The sequence below is a fragment of the Grammomys surdaster genome, unplaced genomic scaffold (assembly GCF_004785775.1).
Source record: "Grammomys surdaster isolate TR1022 unplaced genomic scaffold, NIH_TR_1.0 325, whole genome shotgun sequence".
NCBI lineage: Eukaryota > Metazoa > Chordata > Mammalia > Rodentia > Muridae > Grammomys > Grammomys surdaster.
This window is the reverse complement of record NW_021604744.1, coordinates 3,092,952-3,114,733: the sequence shown is the minus strand read 5'-3', so window position 1 is coordinate 3,114,733 and position 21,782 is coordinate 3,092,952. Positions and strand designations below refer to the sequence as shown.

The following is a 21,782-nucleotide window of genomic DNA, read 5'->3' as shown; positions in this document are numbered from 1 at the left end:
TTGCCCTCTGTCCTATCTGAATTTAACAGATTAGCAAATGTGGTAGATCTCAGGAAGTAGCATCTTGCTTTCTACTACTGATATGCCAGATCAGCATGAGGTTCACTGGTTTCCTGTTTCTTCCCCACACTGGCCCTACCAGTAAGATGCTGTGAAAAAAGCAAGATGAGCATCTTCACTGAAAATCATTAGGCTAAGGAATCTGTGAAAAGCTTATCTTGTCAGATGCAGAAAAGACAGACATTCTGCGATGCTCTTGAGGTACTAGCCTGTTACTGAGAAAGCTATGTTTGTCTCTTCTGGATGATTGCAGAATGGATCTGGCCATGGCAGATTAGGCCTTAGCTTTGCAAAATCTTCTGGAAACCAGTTGAGTTCACAGCAAGGTAGTCTGTTTCTGCCCTACTGCCTTTGCAGGCAACGAACTGAAACTGCCAAGTGTCCATGGACATTTAGTAAATAGTTTAATGAAGTAAACACATTACTGGCATTTTATATTCTGTCCACTTTATTCATATTTTATCTCATTTCTTTCTTTTGCACCCACATTTTTACAGCTTAAAACAGTATTGGTGCATAAATATTTAGATGAAAAATCAATTGGTTTCCTTACACAATCGTCATATTTATTTTCCAGGCATTGATTAAATAAGACTATGCAAATTTACAGTTACTCTTGTGGGGCAGAATCAAGGGAATGATTTTGTGTAACATTTTGTAATCACAGCAAATTAGGGGCCTTTGCTTTGAAAGTTTACCTAGATGGCTGTTGTGGAGAATATTTTTCATAAAGACAATCACTGACTAGTGGCCCAGAGAGCGTGTTTCCCCTGCATCCTTTCCCCCAAAGTGTGCACACACTTAATTTTAAGTGAGAGAAGAAATAAAAATTACCTATGATTCCCACTGCATGACTTGGTAGCAAACTTGCCTTTCTCTTTTGGAATAGACACTCTGCTTACCAGATGTGTCTTTGAAGGAAATTGCTTAACAACTTTTTTCCTGCTAAAGAACATGAAGTATTTTGAATAGTGGTATAATTCTGAAATCAAACAGGTATAACTTTTCTACTTACTTTTGTCTAATGGACAGCGAATCATCTCATATCTTAGGGACTCATATAAGTTCAAGATAAATAGATGCCAAGAGTACTGACTGTATCTCCAGACTTTACACTGATATAGTCATGCCACTTTATTATTACAAATATTATGATTAATCTTTGTAATTACACTATGAGCAGGTCATTCTGATACACATTTGAATCAGGAATTCATAGGTGGAATTTTTTTCTTTTTTTTTAAATTTTTTTATTGGATGTTTTATTTACATTTCATATGTTGTCCCCTTACCCCATCCCCCACCCACCCAGGAACCCCCTATCCCCTCACCCCTCCTCCTTCTTCTCTGTGGATGTAACCCCTATCTACTCCCCCACTCTCACCTCCCCACCCTCAAAATTCCCACCCCCTGGGGCGTCCAGCCTTCATGAGGTCAAGGTTCTCTTCTTCCACATAAGTGGAATGTTTATTAAAGTGTCCAGGTCTGTAAATTGTACTGGTGGTCTTGCCAAGAATTATAGTTAAGGTGGTTGTAGTTGCTTTTAAAAATGTGTTTCTTTTAAGACAAAATCTCATCATGTTGTCCATACCAGTCTTGAACTCATTGGCTCAAGCACTCTTCCATCTCAGCTTTCTGATGCCAGAGACACCCAAGGCACACCATCATGTCCAGTTTATAGTTGTGTCTATGATTAGTCATTTTAACTGAATCAATTTAAGTCTATAAAGAAGAGGAAAGTTTGGGGGTACAGGATTCAAAGTCAGATTTATTTCACAAGTAACTATGCCACTGGGCCTATGTCTATTGTAAGGAGTTTATTTGTACTTTGGGGTAGGTGCTCTTAATACTGGTAGTATGCATAAAAGCACTTGATTCTTAGTGGAATAATAGTTCTGAATTGTTCTTGAAAACCATTAATGCTTACATTTTTTCTGAAGACATGGAGCCTTGTTTTCTCAAAGGCTCATTTTTCTAATTATATATGGATTTGTATAAACTTATTATAGAGTCATTTCAGTGGCTTAGCTCCACAGCTGTTCAGCTGATCTTTCACTACTGGTCTAGGTATTCTTAATCAATACAACAAAATTCCTGGTTTTGGTGTTATATATATTCTTCTCTGTGAATTATACTTCTCTAGTATAGTAAGTGTACAGATTATTTTGTTACCTTTTGCAAGCTGGTATTTTTCTAATGATGACAATCTTAACACCTTAACTAATGATGCATGCAGTTCCACATCTGTAAGCTCACATCTGTAAGTATTTAAAGTCACGTATAATTTCATAAGACCAATTGTAGTAAAAGAATGTTACTATGTAATTTACAATCATACCATAACAATAGATGTAATTATTTAATAGTGTAAATTCAGCAAGATCTATTATTTAATATTTTAGTCTGTTATCCATTTATTTCTAATTACTAGAAATAAATAATAATTTGCCTGTGAATATAATACTTAAAAGTACACAGAAAAAAAAGCCTAGTATGTTTTTCTTACTACTTTATATATCTAAAAGCATCAATCACAGCAGACATCATATAAAACCATATTGTACATCGAGATATGTAAGAGCTACTTTCTATTTTGGCATTACATCTACTTGATAAGTATAGATGCAAATTTGCTAGAAGGTGTAATGATGTACTTAGAATTCTGCTTGCCATTAAGAATGCTGAAATAAAAGTTCATTGAGTATGTACAAGAACTATTTTTGGTTGATCTTACATATATAATGCTATGAAATGCTTTCATTGAAATACTGCAAATCAAAATTAATCCTTAACATTCTGAATATTACCTTCTCAGACTTCTGTTTAAAGAGTCCCACACATAGAAAAACTACTTAACAAAGTAAACATTTTTTTCTGAATTGTCTGAGTATGTGTGAGTAAGAACATTAGTGTGAATGGCATGGTTGCTCTTCACAGCATCCTCTTAGTTCATCTGTGCATGGGACTTTGTCACTACTAAAACCAATGCAGTTTTACAGTTTATGAAGCTTTTTCCCACATACACCAGCTTTATCTTAACAGCAACACACAGAAGAGGACTTGTAGATAAGGCATTTTTTATATAAAGCCCAACATCCCTAGGGCCTTACTGTCTATGCAGAGAACAGAGAGAAGATAGGTTGAAAGAAGGGCTTCACCTTTACATTCAAGTTACCTAGAGGAATTAAACCAGTGGAACATATATATAATTGTAAAAAGAGGAGTCATTAGATTAGCTAATGCAAGCAGAGGCTAAATAATTTACAGGCTGGGAATCTGGAAAATCAATAACTGATGAGTCCAAGAAGCTGAAAGTTTCAAACCAAGGAGTTTTGAATCCCAGTTCCAAGCAGAAGTCTTGAGAGCAATCTGTGGGGTGGACATTGAAAGTCTGAAGAATCTGAAGCATATCATCTACATATGACAGCAGCAGCCATGCGGGCTCTCACTCAGCAAACACAGAGCGGTGTGTACATCTGGCTCCTTCTTTTTCCCATTTTTGTTTACCTGAGATCCAAGCTTGCTGATCAGAAATACCCACATTCAGGGTGGATCCCTGCAGTTGTTCACCTGCCAATCACTCCACCCTGATCTGTGAGTCACCTTTTAGTCCTTTTGAGTTGACAGTCTACTAAAATCAAGGTAGAACAGACATTTTGTCTGCCATGGCCATTCACTCACACCTCACAGCCCTGTGGGGATGCTCAGACAATGGCAACCACGCTGGGTGAGTTCCCTGGACTGGGCCAAATCAAAGGGGCTGAGCAGAACTTGAACTTCACTCCCTCAGAGGCAATTTGTGTACAGACTCTATTTCTTTTTTTCTTTTCTTTTTTTCTGATTTTTCGTTTTTCTTTTCCTTATCCTTTAATCTTTTTCTAGAGTCCAGACTTTATCCTCCTCCTGGTCCACACTCTGACTGTTCGACATCCCATACCTCACGCCCCCCATCTCCAAGAGAATGTCCCCAGGGCCACCTCTACCCCTATCCACACCCCACCAGACTTCCCCACTCTCTGAGGCCTCAAATTTCTATAGGACTAGGTGCATCTGACTAAGTCCAGACCCAGCAGTCCTCTGCTGTATATGTGTTGGGGGCCTCATATCAGCTAGTGTATGCTGCCTGGTTGGTAGCTCAGTGTTTGAGAGCTCAGGGGTCCAGTTTAGTTGAGACTGCTGGTCTTCCTATAGGGTTGCTCTCCTCCTCAGCTTCTTCTAGCTTTTCCCTAATTCAACCACAGGAGTCACCAGCTTCTGTCCATTGGTTGGTTGTAGATATTTGCATGTGACACTTTCAGCTGCTTGTTGGGCCTTTCTGAAGCCAGTCATGACATGTCTGTTTGTAAGCACACCACAGCATCAATAATAGTGTCAGGCCTTGGGGCTCCCCCTTGAGCTGGATCCCAATTTGGGCCTGTCACTGGACCTCCTTTCCCTCAGGCTTTTCTCCATTTTTGTCCCTGCAGTTCTTTCAGACAGGAACAATTCTGGGTCAGAGTTTTTGACTGTGGGATGGCAACCCCATCCCTCCACTACTGGAGGTGGACTCTACAAGTTCCCTCTCCCTACTATAGGGCATTACATCTAATGTTCCTCCCTTTGAGTCCTAAGAGTCTCTCACCTCCCAGATCTTTGGTACATTCTAGAGCCGCTCCCCCCCCACACACACACACACTCACCTTCTACCTCCTGAGGTTGCGTGTTTCCATTCTTTCTGCTGGCCCTCAGAGTTTCAGTCCTGTTTTCCCCACCCAATACCTGAGCATGTTCCTCTCTTCTTCTCCCTGTCCCTTTTCCCATCCAGGTCCCTCACTCCCTAAACCCAACTGTGATTGCTTTCTTCAACCTCCAAAGTGGGATTGAGACACCCTCACTTGGGCCCTTCTCAATAATGAAACCAGCTACCACAGAGCATGTAGTACATGCTTGCAGCCTCAGCACATTGCAAATGGAAACAGAACACTCAGGAATTTGAGACCAGGCTTACCTATGGAATGAGGAGATCCTGCCTTTATAAACTGTCAACACTTAATCTTGCCTTAGTTTCCTGACTCCTTTGTCTCTCCCTATTTTCTAAATACTTTTAGACTCTTTGTCAAATAGCCATGCCATAACTTTTTAACTTGCTCTCACATTCCTCATGTTTTAACTTAAGTGGAATGGGTTTTGGTTGTTTACAAACCTTATACAAGTGGCCATGGCAATTATTGTTGTTCCCTATCTATTCATAAAGGAATGGAGTCTTATTGGGGTTAAGTAATTGACTTTAATTATTATCATACAGAAAGACTCGTCTAGACACTATATCTTTGACTTTAAAAGCAGTTTCTTCACAGTGGGCTGCTTTCCTGGATGATTCCCATAACCTATGAAGTTAGGTGGCTGTACTCATTTTCTACTCATCTCCTTACAGGGCTTGGTCCATTACAATGCTTACCTATTTGATGTTAAGTAGGCTATGTCTTCCATAGCAGGTTATTAAGCATCTTGTAAGATAAAAATCTTATTGCAGTCATCACAGTTTCTCAAACATGCAAAAGAATGCTTGGGTGCACAGTCAATACCAATAAAGACTTTAATAACTGAGCACAGGAGTGCAACAATTACTCAGTTAACTACACACACCAACATGTGTCTGAAAGTGTAGCTAATATTGGAAGATGATTTCTCAAACTAACACCTACATTCTTTTCCAATCACATTTCCGAACATTTTAAATAAAACAAATTGTCTTGAACATGAAAAGGCAAACATATAATTGCATTATTTAACAGACATTTAACACATGCCTGTTATATGCCAGGTTCTTATTGTAGAAATAAGTATGACTTTAAGAGGCAAAAATCGGGTGTGGATAGGATCCAAGCACATCATATGCATATATGAATATTAAATAACATGTTAGAAATAAGTGTGTTCAAGGCTTCACACAAACAAAAATAAATAAATAAGGATTTGTTTCTTAATGAAACCTCACAGACTGAGGAGGGAGGAGAATTATCCCGCAGCTCATTTACTGGAGCTTTGAGAAAAGGGCAGTGATAATCTGAAGGCTAATGAAAGAAGCAGTTCAGATACTGGAGCTAAGGGAACCATGGACCTGGCATGGAGGCAACTCTAGTTAGGACAATAGCCAGAGTTCCCCTCAAGAGACAAACAAAGCATCCTTTGCAGAATGAAGTGAGATTTGAAAATAAGAACAAACCCAAAGATTACCTTTACTCTTAATGATTAACATTCATTTTTAAAAGGCTTAAATAGATTTGAAGACTTAGTATGAAGTTGGCTTAAAATGATTTGAAATGAATTATATGCCATCCAAAAACTGTGCACAGAGTTCTAACTTGAAAGCTCCATACATTAAAGCACATACAGATGCTAATTAACATGTGTCTTTCTCTTATGCATTAAAGCACAGTAAAATAGAAATAAAGATGTGTGATACGTGCTTATAAAACCATATATGTACATTGTGTGAATTGGTCGATAAATAGAATACAATTGATATAACTTTAATTCTTTAAAAACCACACACATGTAGGAGAAAGATTTGACCTAACAGTGTTTGGATATCTGTTACAGACAACTACTACGGTACCCCAAAGCCTCCAGCTGAACCAGCACCATTATTATTAAATGTAACAGACCAGATACTTCCGGGAGCTACTCCGAGTGCTGAGGGGAAGCGGAAGAGAAATAAGTCAGTGACCAACATGGAGAAAGCAAGTATAGAGCCTCCGGAGGAGGAGGAGGAAGAAAGGCCCGCGGTCAATGGGAACGGTGTAATCATAACACCAGGTCAGTCTTTTACAGTCTTTAAAGGACTAGTAGATTTTTGCTATAATTTTATATCTTTAAGCTTTATTTCTCTGTGTTTGTTTATGGTATGTGAAACTGTGTGTGCATGTGTGTTTGCATATGTGTAAGTGTGCATGTGTGTACATGGATGAAACATACAATTGCCCATGTTTGCCTATATGGAGATCCTAGGTCAATAATGATGATTTTCTTTACGGCTCCTTGTCTTATTTTTTGAGATGAGATCTTTCACTTAATTGAGAGATCAGTGATTTGGCTAGCCTTGCTGGTCAGAGAGTCCCACCAAACTTGCCTGTCTCTGGTACCCCAAGTATGGAAGTTGCAGGTGCGCGCTGCCATGCCCAGCTTTTACATGGATGCTAGGCCTCCCCACTCAGGCCCAGTGTACTTACTTAGCCTTTTTCTAACTTTTTTATAATATAATGTATATTGTTCTAAGTTTGAGTATGTGTGTGAATGTATGTGTTTGTATGTGCATGTACATTCAGATACATATGCACAATTATCTTTACAAAGAGAAGATTGTGATATCACATAGAATAGAAAAGACATGATTCATTGTTGCTGTTGGTTTCTTGAGGTACAAGGAACATATGTGCAAGCCCTCGTACATGCTAGGCAAGGGTCCCACCGTTAAGCTACATTCTTACTCCTTAGAATATAATTCCCATATTCAAATTATTAGTTCTTATTTTGGAGTGTCTATTCAAAATCCAAAATTTAAGAAGAAAAAAGTAGTTTGTTTTGATGAAGTTTATAGGCATCCAAGTTAGGCTTATTGTTTACAGACCTCTAGAGTGTAATTTTAAGACTTGGACTATATTTTACCCGGAGACACATGCTGAGCTCTGCTTTGTCTCCCCAGTCCTTCTTAACACAATCAAGTTGACAGCCAAAACCATCACTATAACATCTATCTTTAAATGCTTCAAGTTCTTGGTCTTTGTGTTTTACTCAGTTGGAACAGCCATCTACAGAGACCAAATCTGCACGGCCTTGACTGTAGTTTTCCATTCTTGCTCTACATTGCTCAGTGTCTTTAACAACAGCATTTCCCAAATTTAAATCTATAGTGTTATTGTTTCTTTGGGGATTTTTTGGCATATTTGTTTGGTTTTTGAGAACAGATATCACTATGTAGCCAGACTGGTCTGGAACTCACTATGAGGCCCAGGAGAGCTTCAAACCCTGAGGGCACTTATCTCAACTGCCTGGTGCTCGGGTTCCAGATGTGGGCCACTCTGAGTGGCTTTGTCTTCCAGTCTTTTGAAAAATAAAGAAAAGTACACAAAAGTCTATTTTAAAATACATATTTTTGGAGATGAAAGTATCTAATCACCCAAAGTTTGAAAATACCAAAATAAATAGATGGTTAACAGACAAGTAGATGTCATTCTTCTCAGTGGTTGGACTCTTCAGAAAAGTGAATTCCTGTAAATTGTAGTAGTTGGATTTCTTGGACTTCTTTTCTCATATAAGTTACCTACTATAGTGATTCACTATTCTCTGCTAGCTTTCTCTCATTATCTATGAGTAAGTCCAGTGTGAAGAATTAGAAATGCACATAGATTTTAAAGGCAGTTCAGGCTCTCTGTTAAGACACACACACAATGCCTGGAGGAGCAGCCCATGAGAGCTTCCCAACAAAGGGAATACAGTATGTGGGCACAGAGATGCCTTTTCCAGGCTCCCAAGCCGGCAATTAGTGCAGATGAACTGCATCTCCCAGAGAGCAAACAGAGTGTCCCTTATGTGATCTCTGAGTGTCCTCAGCAATGATCTCAGTTCACCGTTGGGGACCTGCATCCCAGTGCTGTGTGCTTGGCAAGCTGGCGGTACATGCACCATCAGTCCTGGTGCTGTGAATGAGACCCTGTCAGTCTCTGAAGAATAATGTTCTCCGTAGTGAATCTCGCTGTTTTCCTGTGAATAATGCCCCACTCTGAAACTGCCACAGTGCCTGTCCCCTGCTTATTTTTATGTGAGTTCACAGAGGCTGTGGTTTGTGTATGCACTCAGATCTTTCTCTGTGTTTTCCCTTTTGTTCTGGTTTCCTGACATGACTTAATTTTATGGTTTGGTCCCAAATGCCACACTTGGTTTTCTCTCCCTTTTGTCTGGTGGGGAGGGGGGCAGGGATGGGTAAAATTCTAGGACTATACCAAACTAATTCCATTTATAAAGGACATGCTATCTTTAAATGATTACATGGAAGTTCAAACTGCTCTAAGATAAAGTACTTAGGTATTCAGATGTGACCGCAAGTTAACAAGAGGGTCACTTCAGACTTGGTTCTGAATCACAGCAGTGAGTGTGCACACACTGTAAGCCTATAGAATTGTGACAATCTTCGGAAGCACCCTTTTAGACCAATGCAGACTCGCTTTTCAATCAATGTGAAAGCAACGCCTGTATGAGACCTCTTCTGGCCCTCACATGGATTCAGTGTTTGCAGGAACTTTCCTCACTTCTGCGAAGTGTTTTCAGACTTCTCAGCGAGGTGATGGTGGGAAGAGGGACAGGAGGTAATACATTTTGTCTGTGAGAGAGAGTTGATACACGAATGGAATACAGACCAGAGCCACCAGAACACCACGGTTGCTCAGAGTCTAAACTGTTCACAAACCACAGGCATCTGCTCTCTCCACACTGGTGTTTACCAGTCTGTCTATGTTTCTGGTGCTTATTGACTCTTGGAGTGACTCCCACCTGCTTTGTCATCAACAGTGGCTCTACACACTCATAGCTCGGTGCTGACCTTTCTCTCCGAATAAGAGCTTCTTTAGATAAGGCTTACCTAAGCACCAGCCCCCGGCTGGAGGCAGCACCATACCCTTTCCTTACTTTTCTTCTTGTCCCCATCAAAAAATACCTCACTTTGATTTTGACCTTAAAGAGCAGCCCTCCGTATTAGCAAAGGAAAGAAAGACTTCCTAAAGAGCCTCCATCTCTGTCTTGAGTCCTTTGAGACATCAGGGTCATGTTTCAAATAGTACTGTTCTGATTTTCCCCAAAATTTTGAAGGCAAGCTTTAAGATGTGTTACAAATGCAAATCTTGTCTTAGTTCATATCTTGCTGTGGCTCTTGGATATTTCCAATATATGTATTAACAGTTATCACTTCGAAGTTTGTGGAGGATTCAGGGGACTTGATCCTGTGTGATAAATGTCTTTAAGATTCATTACGTTCCAAAACCACAAAGCACAGACAACTCCTCAACCATGGGGACCGTTATTCCCATTGTCTCATTCTATCTTTATTGAAGCACTGAGGCTGAAATACTGTAGACGGAATAATTTATTAATTAAGGCAGCGCTCCTCCCCTGCTAATGGAACATAATTTCCTCTGCTAACAGTTCTAGTGAGTCCCCTCCACTTAGTTTTATATATTTCAGAGATATCCTTCCTTGTCGTTTTCCAGTCATAAAACTTTGAATATTCTATTTTCCTAATTTCTACCCTATTCTAGTATTGTATATAATATATCAATTGTGGAGTTTAGATGTAGATGCAATGTAATTTTAAAGCATTAAGTCTACTTTTTTAGCAATCCACATTTCCCTGACTGGCTTCCTGAGTAGATGAGACACAATTTGCTTTTAAATGATAAGAAATCGTTTCTTTACACAGTTTGGAGTTTATCCTTCCTCAACTAATGCATTATTTTTAAAAAATCAGAAACATACTAAGCTATGACATTAACTAGCTCCTGTTCTAGCATGTTATAGTTTGTGTTTCTATCCTGGCCTCAAATAAAGAGAAACATCTATCAGCAGTTGAAAGGTATTGATTTTTCTAATAACAGATATAGCCTCCTTCCCTCCTTCCTTCCCTCCTTCCCTTCCTCCCTCCCTCCCTCCCCCCTCTCTCTTTCTCTTCTCTGTCTCTCTTTCACACACACACACACACACACACACACACACACATACATGCACACACCCTTACATACACATACATAACCTGACATAACACAAACACTTTCACATACATACAGATTCTCATATACACACACACACAGGCCACACAAATACACATATAGACTCACATAAACATATTACATACACATACACACAAACCCTTATGTTTACATACACAGATATTCACACATACACACAAGCATACACGTGTGCATGTGCACCTCAAGATAGCTAAAGTTCAGTCCTCTATTATCTCATATTTTGAAGAATGCATAATACTTCATTTAGAGATCAGGACTATTTCTGAATCATTCAGACATCAAAACCGACTAGCTAGGTTTTAGTAATCAATGGGCATAGGAAAGCTCGTGAGAGATTAGAAATAATAATGCCATCACTGGCTGGACCCCTGTAGCACTGAGAGCAGCAAGGAGGAATTTTTTTTTTTTTTGCTGCTTTTCATTTTTGTCAGTTAGGATTTTGTTCTACATGCGTATTTTCCCACATCAAAAAAGCAACTTTATACTGGCAAGCAAGTAAATATTCACAATTTATGTAATCAACAAACACTGTAGTAGTACACCTAATTCTTCTTCATATTTAGGAGTTTTGAAAAGTTGAATAATCTGTAATCCTGAGTTCTTTTCTTCACCTAGTTCCTATCTGAAGAGTTTCCTCCACATTTCCCTACATGTGGCCAAAATAGAAGATCAGGTACAAAAGCTTACAAATAGTGTGTTATATTATAAATATGATAAATCCTAAAGAAGAATGTGTACTTATTAAAAAGCAATTACAGTAGTAGAAGCTGCTTGTTTATCTGTCAATCCTGATGCATAATTCTTGGGCAGTAGAGTATGGTTCCAGTTCTGAGTATTCCTGCATCCTGCCCTGAAGAGAAAAGTCCTAGTAAAAAAGCCATTCTAGTAAATCCCCTTTCTAAAGATAGATAGAGATAGATAGACAGACGGACAGACAGACAGACAGACAGACAGACAGACAGACAGACAGACAGACAGATACAGACATTCATTTTCTTAATGAGAATGTTTAGGTTTTCAAGAAACTCAAGACATCTTTAAACGCTGCAGTGTCCACTACCATGGCCAGTTCCACAAAGGAGCAGAAAGCATGGTGGGAAAAGTTAGTTCCAGGGAGACTTGAGGCAAAGAAGCCTGCAATGGTGATGAAGAAAACGAACCTTTTCTTAAAATAAGAGCTGAGGAGTTGTACCTCTGGTTCTGTTGTCTCGATCCTCAGAGGTGCTGATGTGACAGCTACTTCAGAGCTCAGAGCTGCCTCTGGAGCCCAAGATAGATGGGGAGAACAATAGAGGCCTTAGGGAAAAATGTGTAGTTTCTCCAGATTATTATTTTCCCTTTAATTAACTCTATGGCATATATTGACCAGACTGGGCATTGGGAGGGGCTCGGTTTATAAACAATGCTACTTTTCCACATGTCTCTTTAGACTTGCATTGTTGTTCTTAAAACTACCTAAAGAACCAAAGCTTCAAAAACTGTCCAGATCTCTTGTTTCTGTAGCATTCATTTTGGATTGAGATAGACTGACAAATGTAACAAGCAAAGATAGTATTCTATACAGTAACAACAATGTAAACATAGGCAGCAGCCACTGAGCAGCAAAGGTGTTAAGAGTAGCTGTCTGTCCTAAGCATGTCCTGCACTGGGCTCATGCTCAGCTCCGCACTTTAAAAGATTTCAATTTTACCAAGTCATCTAACACAATCCCTAGCAATTGAGCAGCTCTATGGATTCTTGTGGAGAATGTTTGTTACTCTCTGGACATTGCTAAATATAAAATAATAATTTCAAAAATCCAAATTGTTCTCTTTTCCATTAAACTAGAAGCATATTCCTTTTCAAAATATTCATCACCCATGTTTACTTGCAAAGTGAGTGAGAAGCTGAGGAGAAAAAAATTGAATTTAATGAACTTTGTCATTAAATCATCATGACAATAGAAATACAAAGCAAAGAGTATTTCTGTAGACTGGAGGAAATTTTGGAAATGTGTGTGGTTACTAGTTTCAATAAAGATAAAATCAACAGTCTTCTCTCTGGTTTAAACGAGCTCGGCACTTTCCCCCACTTCACAGTATGGCTTTCAAAAGCTTTACATAATGAGACTAATGTGTCATGTGTCATGGTTCTTCTTGCTATTCTTGGTTGTCAACTTGACTGCATCTGGAAATAGCTGAAACTGAATGGCTGGAGACACCTGTGGAAGATTTTTTTTGTTTCCTAATTAAATCCTTCGAAGTGGGAAGACCTACTTCTAATCCAGATCTTTTGAGGTGGAAAGATTCACTTTAATCTGGACACCTTCTTCTGGCAGCCTATATAAAGGGCATGACCTGCTTGCTCTCACTCTTGCTAGCAAGCCCTTCCTTCACTTGCATTAGAGCCTACTTCAGGATTCTGGCATATACTGAAGACCAGCTGAGACAGCCAGCCATGTGAACTAATCAATTGCTGGATTTTTGGACCTTTTGTGGGTTGATTGTCATTGTTGGAGTACCTAGACTACCATAGCCTATAACCCATTCTAGTAAATCCCCTTTCTAAAGATAGAGATAGATAGATAGATAGATAGATAGATAGATAGATAGATAGATAGATAGATAGATAGACAGACATTCATTCTACAAGTTCTATTCTTATAGAGAATTCTGACTAATTAGATTTTGGTACCAGAAATGGTTCTAGAGCAACAGAATTAGAAGGATGAATTTTTAAAGTATCTGGAATAGGCTTTCCAATTTTGAACATCTACAATTACTGAACCCTCTCCTGGGGGCTCAAAAGAGTGCTGAAAGCTCATGATGTCAAGAATTCTACAAATGTGGGGAGACAGATGCAGTTGGTTATCTTGACTTTCCAACTGTGAAAGGATATAGATTTCATGTCTCTGTATATGAACATTTTTAACACTTTGTGGAAAAATAAGAGAAACAATGCTGCTGGCCAGTTACTTTTAGCACCTCTGGATAAACTGACAAAGAAAAGGAGTGAGCACTGTGATAAAAATTAACCAACTTCTAGTTTCTCAGAGTACAACGGACACAGTGATGAAATTGACAGGGTTCAGATGTACGTGAACAGTCTAAAGGATTCTAAGTGCGTCCTGGAAGAGAGTCTCCTCTCCAGCAGCCACAGAGCTCAAGTTGTGTAAAAGTCAAACTGAAGCCTTCATTATAGGGTTGGCTGAATTACAGAGGAAACGGAAGTCTCAGACTTGGAGGGCGTCCAGGTTTAAAGTAAGGGCATTGCTGCTATAGAATGGGGTCATGTGACAGGATGGGCACGTGTGGGAGGATGCTATTGAAGCTGAGAACTTTGAACTCTTGGATTCTCAGCCTGTCTCTACCCTCAGCAGAACTGTACGTCTACGCAGTACGTCTACCCAGACACCCTTAGTATTGCCTTTTCCACCTTCAAGGAAATTAATCCTTCATTGTCTACTAAACCAGCAATGACTTTCTCTGAAGATGCCAGGCAAGATAATACTAATATCCTTCAGGGCCTACCAATAGGTGCCTCTAGAACTATAACAAGACTCAAGGCAAATTAGACTCCTAAAGGGGTAATAGAAAGTGTAATATATAAGGAAATGTGCTACACTACTAAAGAGCTTAATGAGTTTGCTAATCCATTCAAGCAGAGGTCTGGGGAAAATGTATGGGAATGGATTTTTAGGGTATGGGATAACAATGTAGGAAGGAAATAAAACTAGATCAGGATGAGTTTATTGATAAGGGCCCACTGAGTGGTTATTCTAGGTTTAATATGAAAATTTACAAAATTTAAAAGGTGTCAAAAGTTTGTTTGTGTGGTTGGATGAAGTATTTGCCAAAAATAAGCTTACTATAAAGGAATTAAAGATGCCTGATAACCCTTGGCTTCGTGTTGAGGAAGGAATTTTAAGGCTCAGGTAAAGTGCAATGCTAGAGTGGCTATAGTATGCAAGCCTAATCTTCCACAATGGGAAGGCTCAGTAGTCACGCCCTTCACTGATCCTATAAAACACAAAATGGTGAGAGAGGCACCTGCACACTTGAAGAACTTTGATGTCGCTCTTTCTCTTGTTCTGAACCGTAGTGTAGGAGTCACTGCTGTTCAGTTGGATGAATTAAATACCATGGGTTTAATAGATAGCAGGGACCAGGTAACAGAACTGAATTACCAAAGGCAAATTGACTGTGGTTACCTTGATGGGCAGCATAGAAAAACAGTGTCCATAATGGCCTGACCCATCATGGTCAGCACAGACAAAATGAATTTTATGGTGGCATGACTCATGAACTTTCAACGTTGGCTTGTCAGTCATAGTGTTTCCAGGAATGAAATAACTAAGAACCCAACTGTAAAAGTAACTTTTATTCATCTGATGTAATTATTGTCTCAAAGGCTTACTACCTCTGTATACAAACTTAGGCCTAGTCATGGAAGATTTTAGCCTCTGTAATGACAGTTGACTATTGAAAATTCAGTCAAGAAGCAACTCCAATTGCATCTCTTGTACCAGATGTGATGTCCTTATTTGAGAAAACTAACATGTCTCCTGGTAAATAGTATGCAGCTGTTTACCTTGCAAATGTCCTTTTTTAAGTTTCTGTCCATAAAGACCACCCAAAGCAATTAGCTTTCACTTGATAAGGCCAGCAATATTTCCTTACAGATTTCCTCAAGAATATATTAACTGTCCAATCCTGTATCATAACTTATATTGAAAGGATTTTGATCATCAATATCTTCCACAACATATTGATCTGGTTTGCTGATTGCCCCAGATGAGCTGGAAGTAGCAGCTGCTGTGCCAGAAAATGTTCATGAACCCCAAAAGACCACCAAGGAGCCAATTCCAATGCAATCATATTAGGGTCACTCATCATGAGCTAGGTATTATCTGATCCAGCAATTCATAAATTAGGACATGCACAGCAGCAGTCCATGATCACACAGAAGTGTTATTTAGGTAACTGGGCAAAGTGGGTCCTGAAGAAACAAACAAGTTACATGAAGATGCTGCCTAAATGTCGTAGTTTATAGTTCTATTACAATGCTGTGTGCTGCCAAGCATGTACCTATAATCACACAGGGTGTGCCCTATAATTGGTTAACTCAGGAAGAGAAGGCTAGGGCCTGATTTGCTGTTAGTTTTACAGGTTATGTAGGCACTACCCAGAAGTAGACAACTGCAGCATTATAATACCTTTCTGGAACAACCCTGAAGAGAAATCTTTACATTGGGCAGAACTTTGGGAAGTACACGTTATCAAACATTTTGTTCTGCAGGATATTTGGCCATATGAGTGATTGGCTATATCCAATCAATTGGCTGAACAGTCAGGGACTTGAAAAGACCATGATTAGAAAAACATATTGGTGAGAGAAACATCTTGGGACTAAGTATATGAATAGAACTCTCCAAATTGGTGAAGCATGTAAAGACACTTTTGTTCCATGTAAATGCTCATCGAAAGGTGACTTCAAGGGAGGAGGAGTTAAATAATCAAGAAGATAGGATGATCCATTGTATAGACAGTCAGCTCTTTCCCTCAGTCATTCCTGTCATTGCTAATGGGCCATGAACAAAGTGCCCATGACAGAAAGATGAAGGATCAAAACAGGGACTTCCACTCACCAAGACTGACCTAGCTACAGCTGCTGCTGAGTGTCATATCCGTCAAAAGCAGAATCCAACACTGAACTCTTGATAGGGCACCTTTCCCTGGATTGACCAGCCAGCCACTTAGTGGCAGCCATCTGGTGGCAGGTTGGCTACATTAGACCACTTCCTCTATGGAAAGAACAACTCTTTGTCCTTACTAGAGTAGAAACTTCAGGAGTAAGTCACTCCCCCAGAAGTAGACCCAAGGCCTACTGTGGTGTTTGCTGATATGGAGGAAATGCAGAATGGGTAGTTTAAAAAGATAATTATAAATATCAGCTAAAGCTACATGACCAGTTACAGAAATGAGGCTTAGGATAAATATGCGTGTTACTATTGTATTTTGTTAATATATTTAAACAAATATTTGTAAGCTTTCTCAACATCTTTATCATGTAATATAAATAAGAGCGTATCAATGGTTATTATATTTAAAATTAAATACTTTGAAGTGGGAAGAGCCACTTCAACCCAGATTTTTGAGGCAGAAAGACATACCTTTAATTCAGATTTTTAGGTAGGAAGGATCCAACTTTAATCTGGACGACACTTTCTCTTTGTAGCCTAAATAAAGAACACAGAAAAAGAAACTGGCTCTTCCTTTGCCTGCTTGCTTTCACTTTTGCTAGTAAGTATATTCTTCACAGGCATTATAGTCTACTTCTTCAGGATTCCAGTGTATCCTGAAGACCAATGGAGGCACACAGCTTTGTAAACTGAACAACTCAGGATTCTTGAATCTCCCTTGCGTAAATAGTCATTGTTGCATTAGCTGCACCACAGCCTATAAGTCATTCTAATAAATCCCCTTTGTATGTAAGTAGATTCAAAATACAAAAAAAAAAAAAACATACATTTCACTCCCAACTAAGTGACTGTTGCTTTATTCTCCATTCAGATCTTTGAACTCTCCTGAATTATCTTATGGAAAAAATGAAGTCATATCTCCTATGTCTAATCTGAGGTGAAAGGAGTTAGCTTTATTAGTAAATGTCTACTTTATGCCTTGTTGCTTCTAAGAAAGTTCAGGATGGTCTAACAGTGCCGGTTTCCTGAGGATTTTTTTCGCTGTATTACTACTCTTTAAAGAGAGGTCATTCCTTCTTTGTTGAAATATTGTTTCATTGCTAATGGAAAAACACTCTCACTCAGTTTGCAGGATGTCAATGTGACATTAAGATGTCACAAGAAATAGTCAAAGACACCTATACTAGATGAAGTCTGTTCACCTCAACAGCAAACATTTCCAGGAAAAATTACACTTTATACATTCAGAAATGGTGATCTTTGTATTTAAAACTAAAACCATATGAAGAAATTCATCAGATCATTTCTCCTGGACTCCATATAAATAATAAATGGTTCTATATTGATATAACACTAAATGTACATAAGCTATGTGCTTCCTCTTTACTTGGAATACAGGAAGTCTAGGGTTTCTCTATCAACAGCCTAAAATACACATTATGTGTGCAGAGGCATGCTTGCAGACAGGTTCTTTCAAACTCCAGATGGCTGGACTGTTTGGGAGAATGATATCCTTGGTTGGCATGTAAGATCTAATCTTTCCTCTCCTTTTAGCAGTCAAAGTGTTTATGATCTTAATGGTTCATTTCTGAGCCGTTACCAATGTAGTATGAAAGTGTAAAGTGCAGGTTCCCAAATAGTTGGAGGACGAACTCTTCTAATGAACTGTTTTGTGAGTTGAATTGTGTCACTTGCCATTTCATAATGTGAGCTTATTTGGAAATAGGGTTACCATAACTATAACTGAGTTCACACTGGATAGCATGTGCCCCTGATCCCACATGTCTGCTATGAAAACTGAGGTCATATGCCACAAAGCCAAAGAGCAGGCAAAAGCAAGGCAACGCTAGAAACAGCTTCCTTGCAAGCGCTGGAGCTGGCCCTGAAAACACTTTGATGTAAGTTTTCTGGTTTCCAGAATCATCAAGCAATAAATACCTGCTTTAAAGCAAATTTTGCATGTTTGTGTGTGTGTGTGTGCTATGATTTGACAATCCTATCAAAACATTTTATATGATTAGGACTATAGTTCCTTTGACTCCATATTACTTAGCTTACTCCCCTGGCCTTTATTAGACCTTCAATAAATGCCAATAAAAGTAATTAATTAATTAATTAATTACTGTCAGTTTCTCTGCCTCTGGCTGACCTTTTATATGGATCTCCTCTGAGAGTTGTGTCAGATATTCTTGCTTCAACTTTTCTATGCTATCTCCCTGGAAAATTCTTCCCAAGTCTTACTATTGGATGTCATTTAATAGATCATCACAGTAGTTTGTGTGGAGGCATTTCTCCATCTCCCTGTCTCTTCCATGGCTAGGAAGATATTGCGTTCAATTGCACTAGTTCTTTGACTCTCTCTACCCAATAGAAGTGTAATGACAGGCCCAGAGATTTTATTTAGAATACTGATTTGGCTTATTTAGCTCATGGTCTCCTTATACCTCTCTCAGAAGCATCGAGCCTTTCATGTTGCAGCATGATGTTGTCATATGCAAATGTGTTGAGCCCCATTTATAGGAACCCCAATGAATCAGGCTGCAGGCAGCAGGTTGGATACACCTGCGAGTCTAAATATTCTATTTTGCACCTCTGGAAATAGGTTCTGTCCCTAATAGGAAGGTTTCCTCTGGTTTAGTGCCGCCAATAGATAAATTAGCCTGCTTCTGGAATCAGCAGAAACTCCAGCCTCTTACTGTGAAATGTATCTCTGTGTTAGCCTTTATGAATAACAAATGTTCAGGTTATGACTCTCCATTCATCTCGTTCATTTTTTCATCTTACTTTGTTCAGATGGAGGAGGCAGGTGCTGCTTACTCCTTCCCTCTCTACTTGAAATGCTCAATCAAAACGCCTTCTTCTCCTCTCCATTAAACTCTTGTCGAGTATTTTGCACACTCTAGGAATTTAGTTCATGTTTGCTAATGTGGTAATTGACTTAAGATAAAGAAATTAGTATATGCAAGGGAGTCAAACTGGGGAAACCTCATTGTGTCATCCCTGGCACATGATAAATAACATTTAACCACATCATTAAAGATCACGGTTTCCTTTGCAAGAAATATTACCTACTTCTCTTGTGGAATAAAAGTATAATGCAATTACAGCACCAAGTTTATTTTTCATAGCAAATATTTTGAAAATTATCTTATTCATTTGTTTAGTGTATGGAGTTCTTTATTTGTTTGTGTTTGTTTGTTTTGGGGATGGGACTTTCCATCTATTGGAAAGTTCCTTACTGAGACAGGGTATCTCTGTGTAGCCTGGTTTGTGTGTGTGTGTATATATCTACATGGCACAGTGCACTTGTGGAGGTCAAAAAACAACTTTCAGGAAGGTTCTTTCCTTTCACCATATGGAATCCTAAGATTCTTATCTTCACACTTGGTGGAAAACTCCAGCTCACTGAGCTATCTCGACAGGTTCATCTTTTGCTTATTCTGTTTGCTTTCTTTGATTCCTAAGAAACTGGCTTCTTTACCCATCAGTTAAATGTAGTCGCCTATGAATATTACTTTAGCTGTGAACCAATACCACCAAAGATTGCAACATTGTTGATGTCTTGCAGTTTTGGGTCCTTTTTGTCCTGGACTCTTAAGAAACTTTGACCATCCTTCCTTCTTTCCTCATTCCATGCTGTGTCAAGGTCTGATGATTCCCCACTGGGTCCAGGCTGCTGTCTGAGCTCCTCCTGCTGGCTTCCTCTTTCTGTGACTGCTAAATGTTGGTGTAACTCAGATCTCTACAGGAAAGAGGCTTGTTTCTACTTTCCTTTGATTGTATAAGTTTTGTCAGCTCACCCCATCACCATGCCAAATGACAATGTGTCTTTTGCCTGAGACATAAAAACATCTTACCACTGGTCTATAGACTTACTTTTCCTGCTCTCTTCAAGTACTCAGGCTAGTTTTGTAGAAAATGAGCCATCTAATATTTTGTCATGCTCTCAAGTAAGATTTATTACCTTAACTGTTAAGATACAGTCTCAATCATGAGGTCTTCTGAAGAAGTCTGTGCTTAATCCAGTCCTGATTTACCTATTTCTCCCTTCATCCTGAAATATACCTCACATGTAACAGTACATTGAAAAGGGAGTGTTACTTGAATCTTTTTTTTTCAGTTACTTATTTTTTTTTATTTTATTGGATGTTTTATTTACATTTCATATGTTGTCCCCTTACCCCATCCCCCACCCATCCAGGAACCCCCATCCCGTAACCCCTCCTCCTTGTTCTCTGTGGATGTAACCTCTGTCTACCCCCCAACTCCCACCTCCCCACCCTCAAATTCCCTCCCCCTGGGGCGTCCAGCCTTCACAAAGTCAAGGATCTCTTCTTCCACCTATGCCCAGCAGGGCCCTCCACTCTTACTTATTCAGCTGAAGCCCTGGATCCCTCCCTAAGTGCTCCCAGGCTGGTGGTTTAGACCCTGGGAGCTCTGGTTGGTTGGTATTGTTGCTCTCCTCATGGGGCCACAAACCCTTTCAGCTCCAATGGCCTTCACTCTAACTCCTCCATTGGGAACCCCATTATCTGTTCAGTGGCTAGTTGTGAGCATCTGCCTCTGAATATGGCAGACTCTTGAAGACCTCTGAGGCGACATCCATATCAGGCTCTTATCAGCATGCACTTCCTGACTTCCACATCAGCATCTACCTTTGGTGACTGCACATGGGATGGATACTCAGATGGAATGGTCTTCAGACAGCCCCTCCTTCAGTTTCTGTTCCTCACTTTGTCTCCATATTTGCTCCCTTGAGTATTTTGTTGCTCCTTCTAAGAAGGACCAAATCACCCCAACTTGGTCTTCCTTCTTCATGAGCTTCATGTGGCCTGTGAGTTGCATCTTGGGCATTTCAAGGTTCTGGGATAATATCCAATAAGCAGTGAGTGAATACCATGTGTGTTCTTTTGTGATTGGCTTACCTCACTCAGGATGATAATTTCTAGTTCCATCCATTTACCTAGGAACCTCTCAAATTCATTGTTTTTAATAGCTGAGTAATATTCCATTGTGTAAATATACCACATTTTTTGAATCCATTCCTCAGTTGAAGGACATCTGGGGTCTTTCCAGCTCCTGGCTATTATAAATAAGGCTGCTATGAACATAGTTGAGCATATGTCCTTGTTATATGTTCGAGCATCTTCTGGGTATATGCCTAGGAGTGGTATAGCTGGATCCTCAGGTAATGCTATGTCCAATTTTCTGAGGAATCACCACACTGATTTCCAAAGTGGTTGCACCATCTTGCAGTCCCACCA

General features: G+C 39.4%; 1 protein-coding gene across 3 annotated transcripts in view; it reads left to right on the top strand.

Annotated features, from left to right (window-relative positions):
• The window catches only part of Magi2 (membrane associated guanylate kinase, WW and PDZ domain containing 2), a 1,345,877-nt gene that overhangs the window by 878,836 nt on the left and 445,259 nt on the right, over positions 1–21,782 (top strand). For all 3 annotated transcript variants that reach the window (XM_028778110.1, XM_028778109.1, XM_028778111.1), the window contains exon 4: positions 6,643–6,858. In XM_028778110.1, coding sequence (XP_028633943.1) covers positions 6,643–6,858 — 216 coding nt within the window. The remainder of the gene's footprint in view (positions 1–6,642; positions 6,859–21,782) is intronic.